At 46.5% G+C, this 17445-nt stretch overlaps 1 protein-coding gene and 1 long non-coding RNA gene across 5 annotated transcripts; one reads left to right on the forward strand and one right to left on the reverse strand.

The window, feature by feature from the left end:
* Positions 1 to 4793: 4793 nt before the first annotated feature.
* Positions 4794 to 8882, forward strand: LOC140419547 (uncharacterized). The gene is made up of 2 exons (XR_011945853.1): positions 4794 to 5551; positions 6696 to 8882. It is a non-coding gene; the product is annotated as an uncharacterized lncRNA (long non-coding RNA).
* Positions 8883 to 10361: 1479 nt separating this feature from the next.
* LOC140419545 (uncharacterized) lies at positions 10362 to 17434 on the reverse strand. Of its 4 annotated transcripts, XM_072503440.1 has the most exons (3): positions 17060 to 17434; positions 16001 to 16931; positions 10362 to 13417 (listed from the first exon to the last, which is right to left on the reverse strand). In XM_072503440.1, the coding sequence occupies exon 3, from the start codon at positions 13106 to 13108 to the stop codon at positions 12275 to 12277; it is 834 nt and encodes a 277-aa protein (XP_072359541.1). In that variant the 5' UTR covers positions 13109 to 13417; positions 16001 to 16931; positions 17060 to 17434; the 3' UTR covers positions 10362 to 12274. The 4 variants fall into 4 exon arrangements, with proteins under 4 accessions (XP_072359541.1, XP_072359540.1, XP_072359542.1 ...); XM_072503439.1 differs by having other exon boundaries at positions 16001 to 17434; XM_072503441.1 differs by lacking the exons at positions 16001 to 16931; positions 17060 to 17434 and adding an exon at positions 14288 to 14632.
* Between the last annotated feature and the right edge of the window lie 11 nt (positions 17435 to 17445).

Consider the following 17445-nt stretch of genomic DNA (forward strand, 5'->3'; position numbering starts at 1 on the left):
ATTCATAAAATCGATCATAAACATTACAGAACATTGAATTGTCTTGACTGTACATTTCCATCAGAGTTACACATTCCCTTGACTTTCTTCCATTCAATTTTGATAACCTTCCACAGATATCGCTCTTTACGTTACAATTCCTTCTTAAACATTTACATTGTCATGTTTCTTTTACGCATTGGAGTGTTAATCACAAAATCATTACCCTGGCTGTCTGGATTGCTTGTCCACTGCCTCCCTGGGAAGGCTGCTCCTTAAGAATCTGCTGCCCTTGTCCTTCCAGGTGATGGTTACATACATAGATTACATAGAACATACAGTGCAGAAGGAGGCCATTCGGCCCATCGAGTCTGCACCGACCCACATTAATCCCTCACTTCCACCCAATAACCCCTCCCAACCCTTATGGACACTACGGGTAATTTAGCATGGCCAATCCACCTAACCTGCACGTCTTTGGACTGTGGGAGGAAACCGGAGCACCCGGAGGAAACCCACGCGGACACGGGGAGAACGTGCAAACTCCGCACAGACAGTGACCCAGCGGGGAATCGAACCTGGGACCCTGGCGCTGTGAAGCCACAGTGCTAATCACTTGTGCTACCGTGCTGCCGATATCAAAGGGCTCGTCAGGGATTTGAACCCGGGACCTCCCATATTTTCCTGCAGCCCAAACCCCGAAGCGAGAATCTTACCCCTAGACCAATGAGCCAGTAAAATGGTGACCAGGGTTTGGAAGCTCCTATCTGGTGAGTTCCCACACTTCAGTAACAAATGATGAAATGTTTGCTCCACACCCACAGGGTTTCATCTGTTTAAAGCCACAAACAAAGGCCCAGTTTTCTCCTGGATTTTGAGACAAATTAGCTTTCAAAATGATGCAGAGTCTCAGCCAATGAGGGAGGTCTGGGCTCAGCCCCTCCCCTCATTCACTCTGATTGGTTGGAGGACCAGTCGCTCCCGCTCAGTCCTCCACCCCGCCCATCTTCCTATTGGTCGAGAGGTGCCGTCAATCACTCCCCGGTCATTGTGGTCTGGCGCATGGGCAATGCTGTTGCTGGATTTTAGTAAGAAGTCTTACAACACCAGGTTAAAGTCCAACAGGTTTGTTTCAAACACTAGCTTCCAGAGCACTGCCCCTTCCTCAGGTGAATGAAGAGGTATGTTCCAGAAACATATATATAGACAAATTCAAAGATGCAAGACAATGCTTGGAATGCGAGCATTTGCAGTTAATTAAGTGTTTATAGATCCAGAGAAATGAGTAACCCCAGGTTAAATAGGTGTGAATTGTCTCAAGCCAGGACAGTTGGTAGGAGTTCGCAAGCCCAGTCCAGATGGTGGGGGGTGAATGTAATGCGACATGAATCCCAGGTCGCGGTTGAGGCCGCACTCGTGTGCGGAACTTGGCTATAAGTTTCTGCTCGGCGATTCTGCGTTGTCGCGCGTCCTGAAGGCCGCTTTCGAGAACGCTTACCCGGAGATCAGAGGCTGAATGCCTTTGACTGCTGAAGTGTTCCCTGAGTGGAAGGGAACATTCCTGCCTGGTGATTGTCACGCGATGTCCGTTCATTCGTTGTCGCAGCGTCTGCATGGTCTCGCCAATGTACCACGCTTCGGGACATCCTTTCCTGCAGCGTATGAGGTAGACAACGTTGGCCGAGTCGCACGAGTATGTACCGCGTACCTGGTGGGTGGTGTTCTCACGTGTAATGGTGGTATACATGTCGATGATCTGGCAATTGCGTCTTGCAGAGATTGCCATGGCAGGGTTGTGTGGTGTCGTGGTTGCTGTTCTGAAGGCTGGGTAGTTTGCTGCAATGGTTTGTTTGAGGTTGCACGGTTGTTTGAAGGCAAGTAGTGGGGGTGTGGGAATGACCTAGGCAAGATATTCATCTTCATCGATGACGTGTTGAAGGCTACGAAGAAGATGTCGTAGTTTCTCGGTCCAGGAAAGTACTGGACGACGAAGGGTACTCTGTCGGTTGTGTCCCATGTTTGTCTTCTGAGGAGGTTGGTGCGTTTTTTTGCTGTGGCGCATTGGAACTGTCGATCGATGAGTCGAGCGCCATAACCCATTCATACGAGGGCACCTTTCAGCGTCTGTAGATGTCTGTTGCGCTCCTCCTCGTCTGAGCAGATCCTGTGTATACGGAGGGCCTGTCCATAGGGGATGGCTTCCTTAATGTGTTTAGGGTGGAAGCTGGAGAAGTGGAGCATCGTGAGGTTATCCGTGGGCTTGCGGTAAAGCGAACTGCTGAGGTGACCCTCCTTGATGGAGATGAGTGTGTCCAAGAATGCAACTGATTTTGGAGAGTAGTCCATAGTGAGTCTGATGGTGGGATGGAACTTAATGATGTCATCGTGTATTTGTTTCAGTGAATCTTCGCCGTGGGTCCAAAGGAAAAAAATGTCATCGATGTATCTGGTGTATAACGCCGATTGAAGGTCCTGTGCGGTGAGGAGGTCTTGTTCAAACTTGTGCATGAAGATGTTGGCAAATTGAGGTGCGAATTTGGTCCCCACGGCTGTTCCGTGCGTCTGGATGAAGAACTTGTTGTCGAAGGTGAAGACGTCGTGATCCAGAATGAAGCGGATGAGTTGCAGAATTGCGTCTGGAGATTGGCAGTTGTCGGTGTTGAGTACTGAGGCTGTTGCAGCAATGCTGCCGTCATGTGATTTTAAAGCTCTTCTCACATTCAGAACATTTGAAAGGTTTCTTATCCGAGTGAACAAGTTGGTGTGATCGGAGGCTGGTTAAATAAATGAATCCCTTTCCACATAAAGAGCAGGTGAATGACCTCTCCCCTGTGTGAACTCGCTGGTGTTTCTGGAGGCCAGATAACTGAGTAAATCCCTTCCCACACACTGTACATCTGAACGGCCTCTCCTCGTTGTGAACCCGCTGGTGTATCAGCAGATCATTTGTGGTTTTATAACTCTTCTCACATTCAGTACATTTGAAAGGTCTGTTATCACTGTGAACCAATCTGTGAGTAGCGAGGTGGGATGATCGTGTGAATCCTTTCCCACACACAGAGCAGGTGAATGGTCTCTCCCCAGTGTGAGTGCGTTCGTGTTCAATGAGAATCTGTGATCGTTTGAATAGCTTCCCACAGTGAGAGCAACTGAACTGTCTCTCAGTGCCAACAACCTGGTGCTTGACCAGGTCCTCGGAGAATTTAGAGTTATCACAGTCTGACTGGTTAAACAGCCACTCATCAATATGAACTTGCTGGTGGGTCAGCAGGTGGAATGACTGAATGAATTCCTTCCCACACATGGAGCAGGTGAACGGCCTCTCTCCAGTGTGACTGCGTCAACGCATTTCCAGCAGGGATGGGTAATTGAATCCCTTCCCACAGTCCCCACATTTCCACGGTTTCTCCATGGCGTCAGTGTTGTTGTGTCCATCCAGGTTGGATGATCAGTGGAAACCTCGTCCACAAACAGAACACGTGTTTCTCCCTACAGTGAATGGGGTGATGTTTGTTTCAGGCTGTGTAACTGGTTAAAACTCTTTCCACAGTCAGTTCACTGGAACACTCTCACTCAGGTGTGTGTGGGTCTCGGGGCTTTTCCTGTCACACTGATGTTTGAAATCTTTTCCCACAGACAGAACAGACAAATATTTCTCCTTCCACATTCAAAGACCGATGATATTCAGGTCCTCATGAATTAAGTGACTCTGTCAGATCTCGATATGATGTTTGGTTTGAGTTTCCCATCTGCAAATCAACGACCTCTTGTGCCTTGTAAAAGACATTGACAGTGTCAGTATTCCCATTTGTACAGGATAGAAATTTAGAACCAACAATTCCAGTTTCTATGAATTTTGTTTCTCTCTTGTTTCCCCAAACTTGTGGTCCAATCAAACTTCCTTCTCAACTACACCAGAATGTTGTTTCCAGTGTCTATGGGACATTCTGCACCCTGAGGTGGCCACCAGTGTGGAAGGTCTCAAGTGTTCCGCTAGACACCGCATGCCCCCTCTCCAGGACAACCCAGGGACCGACAAGACCACAGAAGAGGGGCCGACAGCCAGAGTTACCCCCTGCCGATCTACAGGCTGCTGCTTTAATCAGGCCCAAAAGCAGGTCCAGGAGCAGATCCTCTGACTTATTCAGTCCCCTCCACACTGGGCAGGCAGTGATTAGTAGTGTGAGGTTGAAGTGCAAAACCAAATGGAGAAGCAGCTCCTTCAGGTAACCATACAGGGGCTATATAGCTGGTTTAGCTCAGTCGGCTAGATAGCTGGTTTGTGATGCAGAATAAGGCCAACAGTGCGGGTTCAATTCCTGTACCAGCTTACCCAAACAGGTGCCGGAATGTGGCGATTAGGGGCTTTTCACAGTAGCTTCATAATTGTGACAATAAAAGGTTATTATTAGGGGCTGTAACCTTTCACTGAAAATAAATATAAGGCCCAAAGTGGGAAGCACGGTGCCGAGAACCCAGATTCGAACCCAGCCCCTGGTCACTATCTGTGTGAAGTTTGTACATATTCCCCGTGTCTGCGTGAGTCTCAAAAGAAAGGGAAGCTGAAACGAAAGAGAAAATGCTGGAAAATCTCAGCAAGTCTGGCAGCATCTGTAGGGAGAGAAAAGAGCTAATGTTTGGAGTCCGATGACTCTTTGTCAAAGCTGAAAGGGGAGCTGAATTGGGGCTATATTGCCCCTTAATTGGAATAAAAGAACTGGGTGCTCTAAATTTATTTTTTAAAATAAAATTATATGACCCAAATACCCCTCTAGGCCGCGAACATCAAGCGCAACCCGTTAAGTGGGAAATATGTTTAAAAACGTGCTATCAACAATTCGGCCCCGGACACTAGGACCCGGTGAGAACAGAAACCTGTAGCTCCGCCTACTCTGCGTCTTAAGGCTACAGCGCATGCACTCCGCCCTGAAACAAGATGGCGACCATTAGCCAGAAGCTGGGTCTGGGGAAAAAAGACCCGGAGCTGGAAACGCGGGATCTGCAGAGTCTCATTCAGGGTTTGAGGCCCTCACCGGGTGTTTAGAAACCCTCCCTATCCAGATCCGGCCCCATTGTTCCCTCAGAGTTTCCACATCCTTCCCACTGCAGACGACAAAAGAGCGACCCTCCCCCTCGCCATTACTTACACTGCATATGCGCAGCCTATTCCTATTCCTCTGGCGTGAAGAGGGGACATTCACTGCCGCGGGGAATGCTGGGTAAACACCCGGCATCGAAAATACTAAAACCAAAGAAAATGCTGGAAAATCTCAGCAGGTCTGGCAGCATCTGTAGGGAGAGAAAAGAGCTGACGTTTCGAGTCCAGGTGACCTTTTGTCAAAGCTGGAAATACTAATCAAAAATACTAATTAGTTAGTCGTGATCTTTTTTGCTGTGATGTGGATATTGGGAGAAAATGGGAAATTTATAAAATTAGGAACCAAGTAATAAACCCATGTGCACAGACCCTTCATTATCCATCAGAAAGATGGAGTGATGATGTGGAGATGCCGGCGTGGGACTGGAGTGAGCACAGTAAGAAGTCTCACAACACCTGGTTAAAGTCCAACAGGTTTGTTTCAAACGCTAGCTTTCGGAGCACTGCTCCTTCCTCAGGTGACTATACAGGGGCTATATAACTGGTTTTGCTCAGTGGGCTAGATAGCTGGTTTGTGATGCAAAATAAGGCCAACAGCGTGGGTTCAATTCCTGTAAGATGGAGTGATAATTGGTGGAGAATTTCAAATGCCCCAAAGTTTTCCAAAACAGCAGCAATGACAGAGTCCAATGCAAACGCAGAAGGTGGGGTGACTGAGTGAAGCATTTTGGTGATACAATGGTAAGCACTATTGCCTCACAGTGCCAGAGACTCAAATTCAATTCCGGCATTGGGTGACTGTGTGGAATTTGCACTTTATCCCCATGTCTGCGTGCCTTGCCTCTGGGTGCTCTGGTTTGCTCCCACAGTCCAAAGATGTGCAGGTTAGGTGGACTGGCAATGCTAAATTGTCCCTTTGTCCAGGGATGTCAATTTATCTGGGGTTACGGGGATAGGGCAGGGAAGTGGGCCTAGGTAGTGTGCTCTTGCAGAGGGCAGGTGCAGACTTGATGGGTCGAGTAGCCTCCTTCTGCACTATAGGAATTCTTGGTTCTATTGCACCAAGTTACTGTCAGGATTGTATTTGCGTGGATATTCCAGGTCAGTTTTAAAAATGCATTCATGGGAGGTGGGTGCGGCTGGTTCAGCCAGCATTTATTGCCAATCCCTGGTTGCCCTTGAGATGTTGCTGGTGAGTTGCCTTCTTGAACTGCTGCAGTCAATGTTGTGTAGGAACACTCACGGTGTTGTTAGGGAGGGAATTCGGGATTTTCCTGGAGGAATGGCAATATATCTGCTTGTCAGGGTGGTGAGTGGTTTGGAGGGAAATTTCCAGGTGGTGTTTTTTCCCCCAAATGTCTGCTGCCCTTATCCTTTTCGGTGGCAGTGGGCTTGGATTTTATTTTATTGCAGGTTTTATATAGATTTTCAAAATAAAATCTTTGGAAGTATGTTAGTGAACATTTGAAACAATTCCAGCAACTTTGTTATCCACTTCACCTTAGTTCCAACCCCACAATTTACCAGATATGTTCAGCTCAATTTCACAACTTACCTTTGTGTTTTTGTGGCTTGTCTCTCATGTTTCCCTCTTTCTGTTTTCAATTCATTTTTGAAGGTATTAGAAGATGAGAAATTACAGACAATCGTAAATCAAAGATCAGGTCAAGATCTGACTCAGTCATTCGATTCTCCAGGATCTGAATATCATCAGCTTTTGAACATGGAAGGAAAAAGCACCGTTCACCATGGGGTAAAACTGCATATGTGTTCTGTGTGTGGACAAGGTTTCAACCGTTCATTTGGCCTGACGAGATACAAGCACAGTCACACCGGGGAAAGACCGTATAAATGTGAAGACTGTGGGAGAGGATTCCATTATCCAGTTGACCTGGAAAGTCACCGGCGCACTCACACTGGAGAGAGATGTTTCACCTGCTGAGTGTGTGGGAAGGGATTCACTCAGTGGGCTGGCCTGTTGATACACCAGCGTATTCATAACAGGGAGAGGCAGTTCACCTGCTCCGTGTGGGGGAAGGGATTTACTCAATCAGCTGGCCTGTTGATACCAGTGCATTCACAGCAGGGCGATATAGTTCACCTGCTCCGAATGTGGAAAGGGATTTACTCAGTCATCGGCCCTGCTGATACATTGGCACATTCACACAGGGGAGAGGCCGTTCACCTGCTCTGTGTGTGGGAAGGGAAGCACTGATTTCTCTGCCCTGCAGTCACACCAGCGAGTTCACACCAACAAGAGAGAGTTTAAATGCTCTGATTGTGGAAAGAGTTTTATAAGTCCACGCACACTGAGGGAGCACCACTACATTCACACCGATTCCACACCGTTCAGCTGCTCTCACTGCCAGAAGGGGTACAGGACATCTTTCCACCTTGTGGCACATGAGAACATTCACACTGGGGACAGGCCGTTCACCTGCTCTGAATGTGGGAAGGGATTTAATCGGTCATCCAACCTGCAGAAACACCAACATGTTCACGGTGAAGAGAGACCGTTTAAATGCCCCGATTGCGGGAAGTGCTATAAAAGTTCTGAGGAACTGCAGCACCATCAGCGTGTTCACTCTGACGAGAGACCGTTCAGGTGCTCTCACTACGGGACTGGGTTCAGGAGAACAGGCGACCTCACTGTACACCAGCGAATTCACACTGGGGAGAGGCCGTTCACCTGCCATGTGTGTGGGAAGGGATTCAGTTGTTTATCCCATCTCACTGCACACCAGCATGTTCACATGACTGAGAAACCGTTTAAATGTCCTGACTGTGAGAAGAGCTTTAAAAGCAGAAAACTTCTGCTTATACAGCAGCGTAATCACTCTGGAGACAGACCATTCACCTGCACAGTGTGGGAAAGGATTTACCCGGTCATCCACTCTGCTGAGGCCAGCAGGTTCACAGCGAAGAGAAGCCAGTCACTTGTTCCATGTGCCGGAAGGGATTTACCCGGTCATACAACCTGCTGAGACACCAGCGAGTTCACCAGTGATTACAGGGGTGTGATTCTGCTGTTATTGCTGCTGTTAATCACATCCAGGACTGTTTATTCTGATAGTTGGAGTTTATTTCTGATGTAAAGCAGCCCTATTGGACTTGGTGTGTGCCCCACAGCATTTCTCATTCATGTGTGAATAGAACATCATCTCCGCAAACCTTGTTTTAAATTTGCATTGAACTGAACATGAACAATAAACAGATCTCAGTCCAATCCTGCAGCTGCATATTGACAGGGGAAAGTCTGTTCTGTAACTTGAGGATAAGGCCGTGTATGCTCTGAATGTTTGTAATCATTAGGTTTAAGCTATGTGATAGACACCTAACTTATCAGACATTGAAGGAATTACTCTGAAAGTAAACTCACCGATTTCTCACCTCAGACTCTGGTCCTGCTGTAATGAACACTCAGCATCCATTAGTGCTGATTTACAGTGAATTACTGAATATCCTGTGGGATCTTTGTTTTGTGAAATATCTCTGCCCATTAGTGCTGAACTGCTGGATAAATCTGATTATATTTCAACATGATTTGGATTTAGTTCAAAGTGCAGGTTAGCTGGGATTGGCTGTGCTAAATTGCCCCTTAGTGTCCAAAGATGTGCAGGTTGGGTGGGGTTACAGGGATAGGGCAGGGGAGTGGGCCCAGGTAGGGTGCTGTTTCGGAGCATCGGTACAGACTCAATGGGCTGAATGGCCTCCTTCTGCAATGTAGGGATTCTATGACAAGAAAGGGTATGTGAGCCCAGATAAATGGGTAATTTGTAACCAATAAACAATGTTTATGTCCTGACTTGTAGTCTGGCGTCTTTGTGATTTGTGAAGATTTAATTCACTCACTCAGCAGCTTGAGGGGAACCAGACTGAGTTTTAAAAAAATGAATTTAGAGTACCCAATTTTCCAATTAAGGGGCAATTTCGCCTGTTCAATCCACCTGCCCTGCACATCTTTGGGTTGTGGGGATGAAACCCACGCAAACACGGGGAGAATATGCAAACTCCACACAGACAGTGACCCAGAGCCCGGATCGAACCTGGGACCTCAACACCGTGAGGCAGAAGTGCTAACCACTGTGCTGCCCTCAGATTGAGGTTTAACGAACATAATGAGCAGGAAGAGGCCTTTCGGTCGTTCGAGCCTGTCCTACTATTCTTTTATTTGTCTAGGGGATGTGTGTATCACTGGCTAGCATTTATTGCCCATTCCTGATTGCCCTTGAATTGATTTGCCAGTTCAGAAGTCATTTCTGTGGGTCTGGAGTCACGTAGACCAGACCAGGTAAGGGTGACATATTTACTTCCCTCAAGGGCATCAGATAGGTTTTTACAACATTTGATAATGGTTTTCATGGTCATCAAAAGATTTTAATTTGAGATTTTTATTGAATTCAAATCTGACCATCTGCCATGGTGGGATTCGAACCCAGATCCCAGGAGCAGTCCCCTGGGTCTCTGGATTTCTGACCCTGTGACAATACCACTACATCACCGTCTCCTCGATCATCACTGATTGGCTACTCCAATTCCACCTCCCTGTACTCTCCCCATACCTCTCAATTCCCTTTATACGCAAAAATCTATCAATATGTCTTAACTACACTCACTGACTGAGCATCTATTGCTCTCTGGGAGAGAGAATTCCAGAAATTCACAACCTTGGTGAAGAAATTGCTCATCACAATTTGAAATGGGCAACCCTTTATTCTGAGAGTCAGTGTTCCAGATTCCCCAGTCAGGAAAAAAACCCATCTTTACAGCGTCTAACCTCTCTGGATCTTTATCAATCATATGTTCTAATTAGATCACCTCTCATTTTTCTAACAACCACAAAATTTGGACCTAGTCTGATTTTATTAGTACCCAGTCACCAAGTCCCTAATAATAAGGATAGATTCTAGCATTTTGCCTACGCTTGATGTTAGGCTAACTGGATGGTAGTTTCCCATTTTATCTCCTTCTCATTTCTGGAATAGTGAGGCTATGTTTTCTACTTTCCAATCCTTGGGGATTGTTCTAGAAGTAAGGAATTCTGGAAGATCCAATATTTATGCAGCTGCCTCTTAAATCCCAAGGATATAGGGTGTCTGGACCAGAGGATATAGTCACTATTTAGTCCCATTAATTTCTCCACTCTATAATTCTAGAAGTTCATCATTCTGACTGGATAAGGGAGTCTGTAACCTGCATCTGCAAAGCTGTATGCAGCTCAGTCAGGATTCATGCAGCTTCCATTCTTGATCAATCAAACACATTTTCAATGGGAATTAAATGGTCTTTTTCATTTTTTAAACTTTTATTCACATTATAATTGTCAGAAAGCATGATTCAATTAACAACTTTTCTGTAAAATTCTATAAAATAATGTTGAAACGTGTGTCTGACTGGATTTTCATTATTACTGGCATCTGATTAACATAGTTGTGGCTCTTCAGATATTGTACTGTTGACCAATTTTTAAAAATATGACTCGTTCTTGTACTAAGGTTGCCATCCGCCCCCTGCACCAAACCCTCAGTTCCCCCTTGTAATTGGAACTTTTCTGTTTCCTACGATGAAGACAGATAAAAAGTATTTGTTTTGTGTCTTATTTCCTTATTCCGATTATAATTTCCCCGTCTCTCATGGAGGCATGTTTACTTTCACTCTTCCTATCTATGCACCTACAGAAATATTTACAATCAGCTTTGTAACTGACTCAAATTCTCCATTCACATTTAATTCAGGCTGTTGTTTCCCAAGTCAATGATCCCGACCACTGTGATCCCACTCCTTATTTAAACTGTTTTTTAATTACTTTATCAGAATTACAAAGCCATATCTCAGAGTGTGGCCAGGAGCAAATCCCTAATCCAGCTCTTTGCCTGCTCCAAAAAACAATTCAAATTGAATCCAATTCATGGTCCCCACCAGAGAGACATACCAGATGCAGGCATTTCACCTGACCTCACGCTCACCTTCGCCAAAAGGCCGAGAAGCGATGTGATTCCACTCCTAACACCACTTGAAAGATACAGAGTGAGGAATCATAACTTACCCGAAAAGAGGATTGAGCTCAGGAGTGATTTTAAAACAAATTATTGAGAAGCAACAAACATGAGTTAAATGGACAGAAAAAGTAAACATTTCTTTAGGTGATGATGGTTTCTGGCTCCTGGAGGACAAACAGAAGGATGGTGCTGAGTGATGTTGGTGTCCATGGCTGGTGGCTGCCATCCTCTCTGAACAGTTCACTGGTGTTGGTGTCCATGGCTGGTGGCTGCAGTGTCCTCTGAACGGTTCACTGGTGTTGGTGTCCATGGCTGGTGGCTGCCACCGCCTCTGAACGGATCACTGGTGTGAGCCAGATTTTGATGTTTGGGTGAAGCCAATCACTTTGAAATCTCCTTGTTCTTGAGAGCGTGTGTTAATCTTCACACACACAATTGGGTTACGAATGGCTCATAATGTCCAATTATATCAGGGTTCAAAATGTCTTCTTTCAGGGGCTATACTCAAGACATTGTCCTTGGCAGAGATAACAGGTCTGTCCTGTGTTTGTCATTCAGCAAGCTGACATAGAAGCTTTCTTCAGAATACAGAGGGAGAACTATTTCTCAAATATTCCATAGATTTCTGATGATTTTACACAAGTCGATTAAACTGTGATTTCTCACAATCTATTACTTGGATTGAACTTGTCTCCATTCCCGGTCTGAGGGGATTTCCGGACTAGATGGGAGATGGGAGGGATAACATTCTGGCCTCTCAATTCCCCACCAATTCCCATTCCCTTTCTTTCTGGGAGATAACGGAGACTTCACTGTGTGTAATGTACAAATCAGTAAGAATTGGCAGCAAGGGCTGATCAGCACTTTCTAATCGGAAATGTTAATCAGTGGAACAAATCAGACACTGAATTGTAGATTTTGTACCAAAGGTCATTTTGGGATTGAAGAAAAATCCAGAATCTTGTTGTGAACTAATTTCTGATGAGAGTTTCTGGATTATGGAGAGAGATCACACACAGCAGTTCCAGAATTCTGCAGCCCCAAGAATACAATCAGCTATAGATCCAGAATAATAAACTCCAGCCCAGTTAAACAGTGGATTAACATTAGCAGAAACAAACCCCGACTGTCAGAATGAATGTGATTGGGGCCTGGTTGTCATTAACAGCAGCAATAACAGCAGAATCCAATCCCTGAGTCACTTGTGACGTCGCTGGTGTTTCAGTAGTTGTGATGAATCAATGAATCCCTTCCCACACTCGGAGCAGGTGAACGGCCTCTCCCCAGTGTGAACCCGTTCATGTCTCAGCAGTTGGGATGACTCAGTGAATCCCTTCCCACACTCGGAGCAGGTGAACGGCCTCTCTCCAGTGTGAACCCGTTCATGTCTCAGCAACTGGCATGAATCAATGAATCCCTTCCCACACTCGGGGCAGGTGAACGGCCTCTCCCCACTGTGACCTCGCTGGTGTAATGCTAGATTAGATGACTGAGTGAATCCCCTCCCACACAAAGAGCAGGTGAATGGTCGCTCCCCTCTGTGAATTCGTTGGTGCACGGTGAAGCTGCTAGAATGCCTGAAGCTCTTTCCACAGTCAGGGCAGTTGAATGGTTTCTCACCAGTATGAACTCGCTGGTGTTTCTGCAGGGTGGATGAAAGCCTAAAGCTCATTCCACAGTCAGTGCAGCTGAATGGTTTCTCCCCAGTGTGAACTCGCTGGTGTGACACTAGGTTGGATGAGTTAATGAATCCCTTCCCACACACAGAGCAGGTGAATGGCCTCTCCCCAGTGTGAACCCGCTTGTGTAATGCTAAGTGTGATGACCGAGTGAATCCCTTCCCACACACAGAGCAGGTGAATGGCCTCTCCCCAGTGTGAACCCGCTGGTGTAATGCTAAGTTTGATGACCGAGTGAATCCCTTCCCACACACGGAGCAGGTGAACGGCCTGTCCCCAGTGTGAATGCGTCGATGAGTTACTAGCTGGGAGGGGAAAGTGAATACCTCCCCACATTGCCACAGTTTCTCCATGGTGCCAGTGTCCTTGTGTCTATCCACACAGAACAAGTGTACAGTTTGTTCCCAGAGCAATTGAGTTATATGTTTTCAGGCTGTGTAAGCGGTACAGTCAGTTTTCTGGAACACTCTCATTCGGGTGTTAGTGTTTCTCCGTGTTCTTCCAGTCACACTGATAGTTTAAATCTTTTTCCAAATGAAAACCTTCTTTCCACATTCAGAAACTGATGATATTCAGGTCCTGAAGAATAGAGTTAATTTGTTGGATGTTGATCTGATGTTATGTTTGACATTCCCGATGGCAAATTCTCCTCGCCTAATATCCTGTAAAAGGAGTTTACAAAAGTCATCACTGTCAGTCCAGGATAGAAATTCTGAACAGACAATTCTAGTTTCTCTGGAACATTTTTTTCTCTCTTGTTCCCCCAAAGCTGTAAATCCCCACCCCACACACTCTCCCTCCTTGGGCTGAAATCCAAACCCATCTCACCATCTTCTCCGTTTCTATCCTCAACTCCAAGTTTTCTTCCTCCCTCTCCTCTGCCTGAGTTCAGTTCTCCAAACACCCTGAAAAGGGAATTTCTGTCAGTCCCAGATAGACATTCAGAAGTTACCCAAATTCTTCTTTGTTTCAGTTTGCTGTGTGAAAATCTTTTCCCCTTCTCACCCTGTACAGGAGTTTCCAGAATCCATCAGTGTCACTCAATGGGGCGGTGGTAGCGTAATGGACTAAATAACCAGAGACCCAGAACAATGCTCTGGGGATCTCAGGTTCAAATCCTGCCACTGCAGATGGCGAAATTTGAATTCAATAAAAATCTGGAATTAAAAGACTAATGATGACCATGAAACCATTGTTGATTGTTGTAAAAAAAAATCTAGTCATTTAAGGAAGGAAATCTGCTACCCTTACCTTGGCTGGCCTACATGTGATTCCAGACCCACAGCAATATGGTTGATCTTTAAATGCCCCCTCAAGGGCAATTAGGGATGGGCAATAAATGCTGGCACAGCCTACGACGTCCACGTCCCATCAACGAACTTAAAAAATGTCCAGGACTCCAATTCACAGATTTCTCTCCCTGAATTCTGAGCCTGAATGGTGGCGCATCAATAGAAAGATGGCGACTGCGCATGCGCCTTCCCGCACGGCCCAATATAAAGACAATGGCAGCCGTTATCTGCGATATTCACCAGGAAAAGTCGCTCAGCCGCAAGCACGGGTCTACTAACTGTTTATTCGGGCTTTGAATCTTCCACGGAATGGGTTTGAATTCTCTCAGGTTATTCTGCAGACTTCATTCCTCCCGCTCACTCAGCGGCTGCATTATCCAAAGCGCTGGCGGTCATCTCCCATCCACTCTGTCCAGTTCCAGCATCAGCACTGCGCATAACGTCACTGCGCATGCTCTATTCACAGCTCCGCCCTGCGCATGGAAATGTCCCGCGAGGGGGTGCAGGGGCGGGGCAACAATGGGGCGGGGCCACTGTCTCCGAGGGACGGGTCTCCTGTCTCCGAGGGGCGGGGCTCGTGTCTCCGAGGGGCGGGGCTCGTGACTCCAAGGGGCGGGCGGGGCTGGTGATTCCAAGGGGCGGGGCGGGGCTTCTATCTCTGAGTTGGGGGGCTCCTTGTCTCCGAGCGCCGGGCCGGAGCTGCAAGCCGGAGATGTCACCGCGGAAGAGTGATTCCTTTGGCTGATTCAGGAGGGGTGCATTGTGACGTCACAATGCGGAAGTTGTGTTGGAGGAAATCCGTGTCTGTCCCTTTTCCATGTCTCCTCTCGCAACAGCAGCTTAAAGTACAATAGGTTTATGTCAAATCAGAAGCTTTTGAAGGAGCAGCTTGCAGCGCAGGCACGGCGCTCGAAAGCTTGTGACTTAAAAATAAACCTGTTGGACTTTAACCTGGTGTTGTGAGACTTCTGACTTTGGCCATCCCAGTCCAGCTTCATTTCTTTTCTCGTTCTGGGATAAATTTGTGACTTGCAGGAACTGAAGGGAAAGGAAGTGAATCCAGGGAGGGTGCAGACTCTGGAAAGGTTGGACCAGGTCTCTCCCTCTCTCTCTTAAAGACATTGACTTTCAAGATTCTCTGAAGGTTAACGTGCAGGTTCAATGGGCAGTTAGGAAGGCAAATGCAATGTTAGCATTCATGTTGAGAGGGCTAGAATACAAAAGCAGTACTTCTGAGGCTGTATAAGGCTCTGGTCAGACAACATTTGGAGTTTTGGGCCCCGTATCAAAGGAACGATACGGGGCCCAAACCTTGCCGACCTTGGGAAAGGGTCCAGAGGTTCACAAGAATGATCCCTGGAATGAAGAACTTGTTGTATGAGGAACAATTGAGGACTCTGGTCTGCACTCGTTGGGAGTTCAGAAGGATGAGGGGGGACCTTATTGAAACTTACAGGATACTGTGAGGCCTGGATAGAATGGATGTGGAGAGGATGTTTCCACTTGTAGGAAAAACTAGAACCAGAGGAAGAGGGCAAGCAAGTCGGAAACAAGCTTAAAATAAACTTTCTAACTTTCAGAATCTCAGACTAAAGGGATGATCCTTTAAAACAGAGATGAGGAGGAATTTCTTCAGCCAGAGGGAGGTGAATCTGCGGCATGATCTGTATGATCTGGATTAACCCTTAATGGGTTTCCAGCTGGTTTAGCACACTGGGCTAAATCGCTGGCTTTTAAAGCAGACCAAGGCAGGCCAGCAGTACGGTTCAATTCCCGCACCAACCTCCCCAAACAGGCGCCGGAATGTGGTGACTAGGGGCTTTTCACAGTAACTTCATTGAAGCCTACGTGTGACAATAAGCGATTATTATTATAACTGTCAGAATGAACATGGTTCAGTCCTGGATGTGATTAACAGTAGCAATAACAGAATCCAACCTCTTGTGAACTCACTGGTGTTTCTGCAGGGTGAATGAACGAGTGAATCCCTTCCCACACACAGAGCAGATGAATAATGTCTCCCTGGTGTGAATGCGCTGATGTTTCAGTTGGAGGGAATGCTGAGTGAATCCCTTCCCACACACTGAGCAGGTGAATGCCTCTCTCCAGTGTGATTGCACTGGTGAATCAGCAGATCCATTTTGCCTTTAAAGCTCTTCTCACAGGCGGAACATTTAAAAGGTCTCAAATCAGAGTGAACACGTTGGTGTGCAGTCAGATGTGTTAGTCGAGCGAATCGCTTTCCACACTCGGAACAGGTGAACGGCCTCTCCCCAGTGTGAACTCGCTGGTGTATCAGAAGATTAAATTTGTTTTTAAAGCTCTTCTCACAATCGGAACATTTGAAAGGTCTCATGTCAGAGTGAACAAGTTGGTGTGCAGTAAGATGTGTTAGTCGAGTGAATCCCTTTCCACACTCGGAACAGGTGAATGGTCTCTCCCCGGTGTGACTGCGGTGATGGGTTTCCAGCTCAGAAGGGTAACTGAATCCCTTCCCACAATCCCCACATTTACACGGTTTCTCAATGATGCCGGCGTCCTTGTGTCTCTCCATTTTGGATGATCAGTTGAAGCTTCTTCCACACACAGAACACGTGTACAGTTTCTCCTCGCTGTGAATGGTGGGCTGTTTTTCAGGCTGTGTAACTGGTTAAAGCTCTTTCCACAGTCAGTTCACTGGAACACTCTCACTCGGGTGTGTGTGTTTCTTTGTGCTTTTCCAGTCACACTGATGGTTAAAATCTTTTCCCACAGACAGAACAAACATTTATCCTTCCACATTCAAAAGTTGATGACATTCAGATCCTGATCAATTGAGTGACTATCAGATCTTGATGTAATGATTGATTTGAGTTTCCAGTCTGTCAATCCATTCCTTGTAACCCTGTAAAATCAGTTTACACAGGTCAGAAATTCAGAACAGATAATTCTCGTCCCTGGGGAGTAATTGTTTCTCTCATTTCCCAAAGCTGCAAATCCCAGTCCCACAGTTTCCCCTTCCCACAAACTCACCACAATGGTTTCAAGGTCATTAATACGGAATGGAGTTTTGAATTTCAGATTATTCACTGAATTTAAATTCGACCATCTACGTTACATCAGTGTGAGTGGAGGATAGAAATTGCCCCCATTCTCTCCTCCTGCTCCAGGATCAGTAAAGTGAGTTAAAGATAATTTCTCCTGAACAAATCCATTGCTGCATTTCCTTCCTGAAGCCACATTTGTCCACTGGGGCCCGGCACCGGGAGAAAGCGGCAGCTGCCGTTGTGTTGGGTGTTGAGGCGGTGCCGCCAGTTTGTTAATGGGGGTGTTGAGGCCTCCACTGGGTGTTTGTGAAGCCTCCCCCCCCTCCAACTGCCCCTAACGCTGCCTCCGCTTATCCGCCTGAAGATGAGACA

This window comes from Scyliorhinus torazame, chromosome 5 (assembly GCF_047496885.1).
Source record: "Scyliorhinus torazame isolate Kashiwa2021f chromosome 5, sScyTor2.1, whole genome shotgun sequence".
Lineage (NCBI taxonomy): Eukaryota > Metazoa > Chordata > Chondrichthyes > Carcharhiniformes > Scyliorhinidae > Scyliorhinus > Scyliorhinus torazame.

Coding starts and splice junctions, on each gene's coding strand:
- LOC140419545 (XM_072503440.1), bottom strand. CDS start 13,108: ATGGAGAAACTGTGGCAATGTGGGGAGGTATTCACTTTCCCCTCCCAG.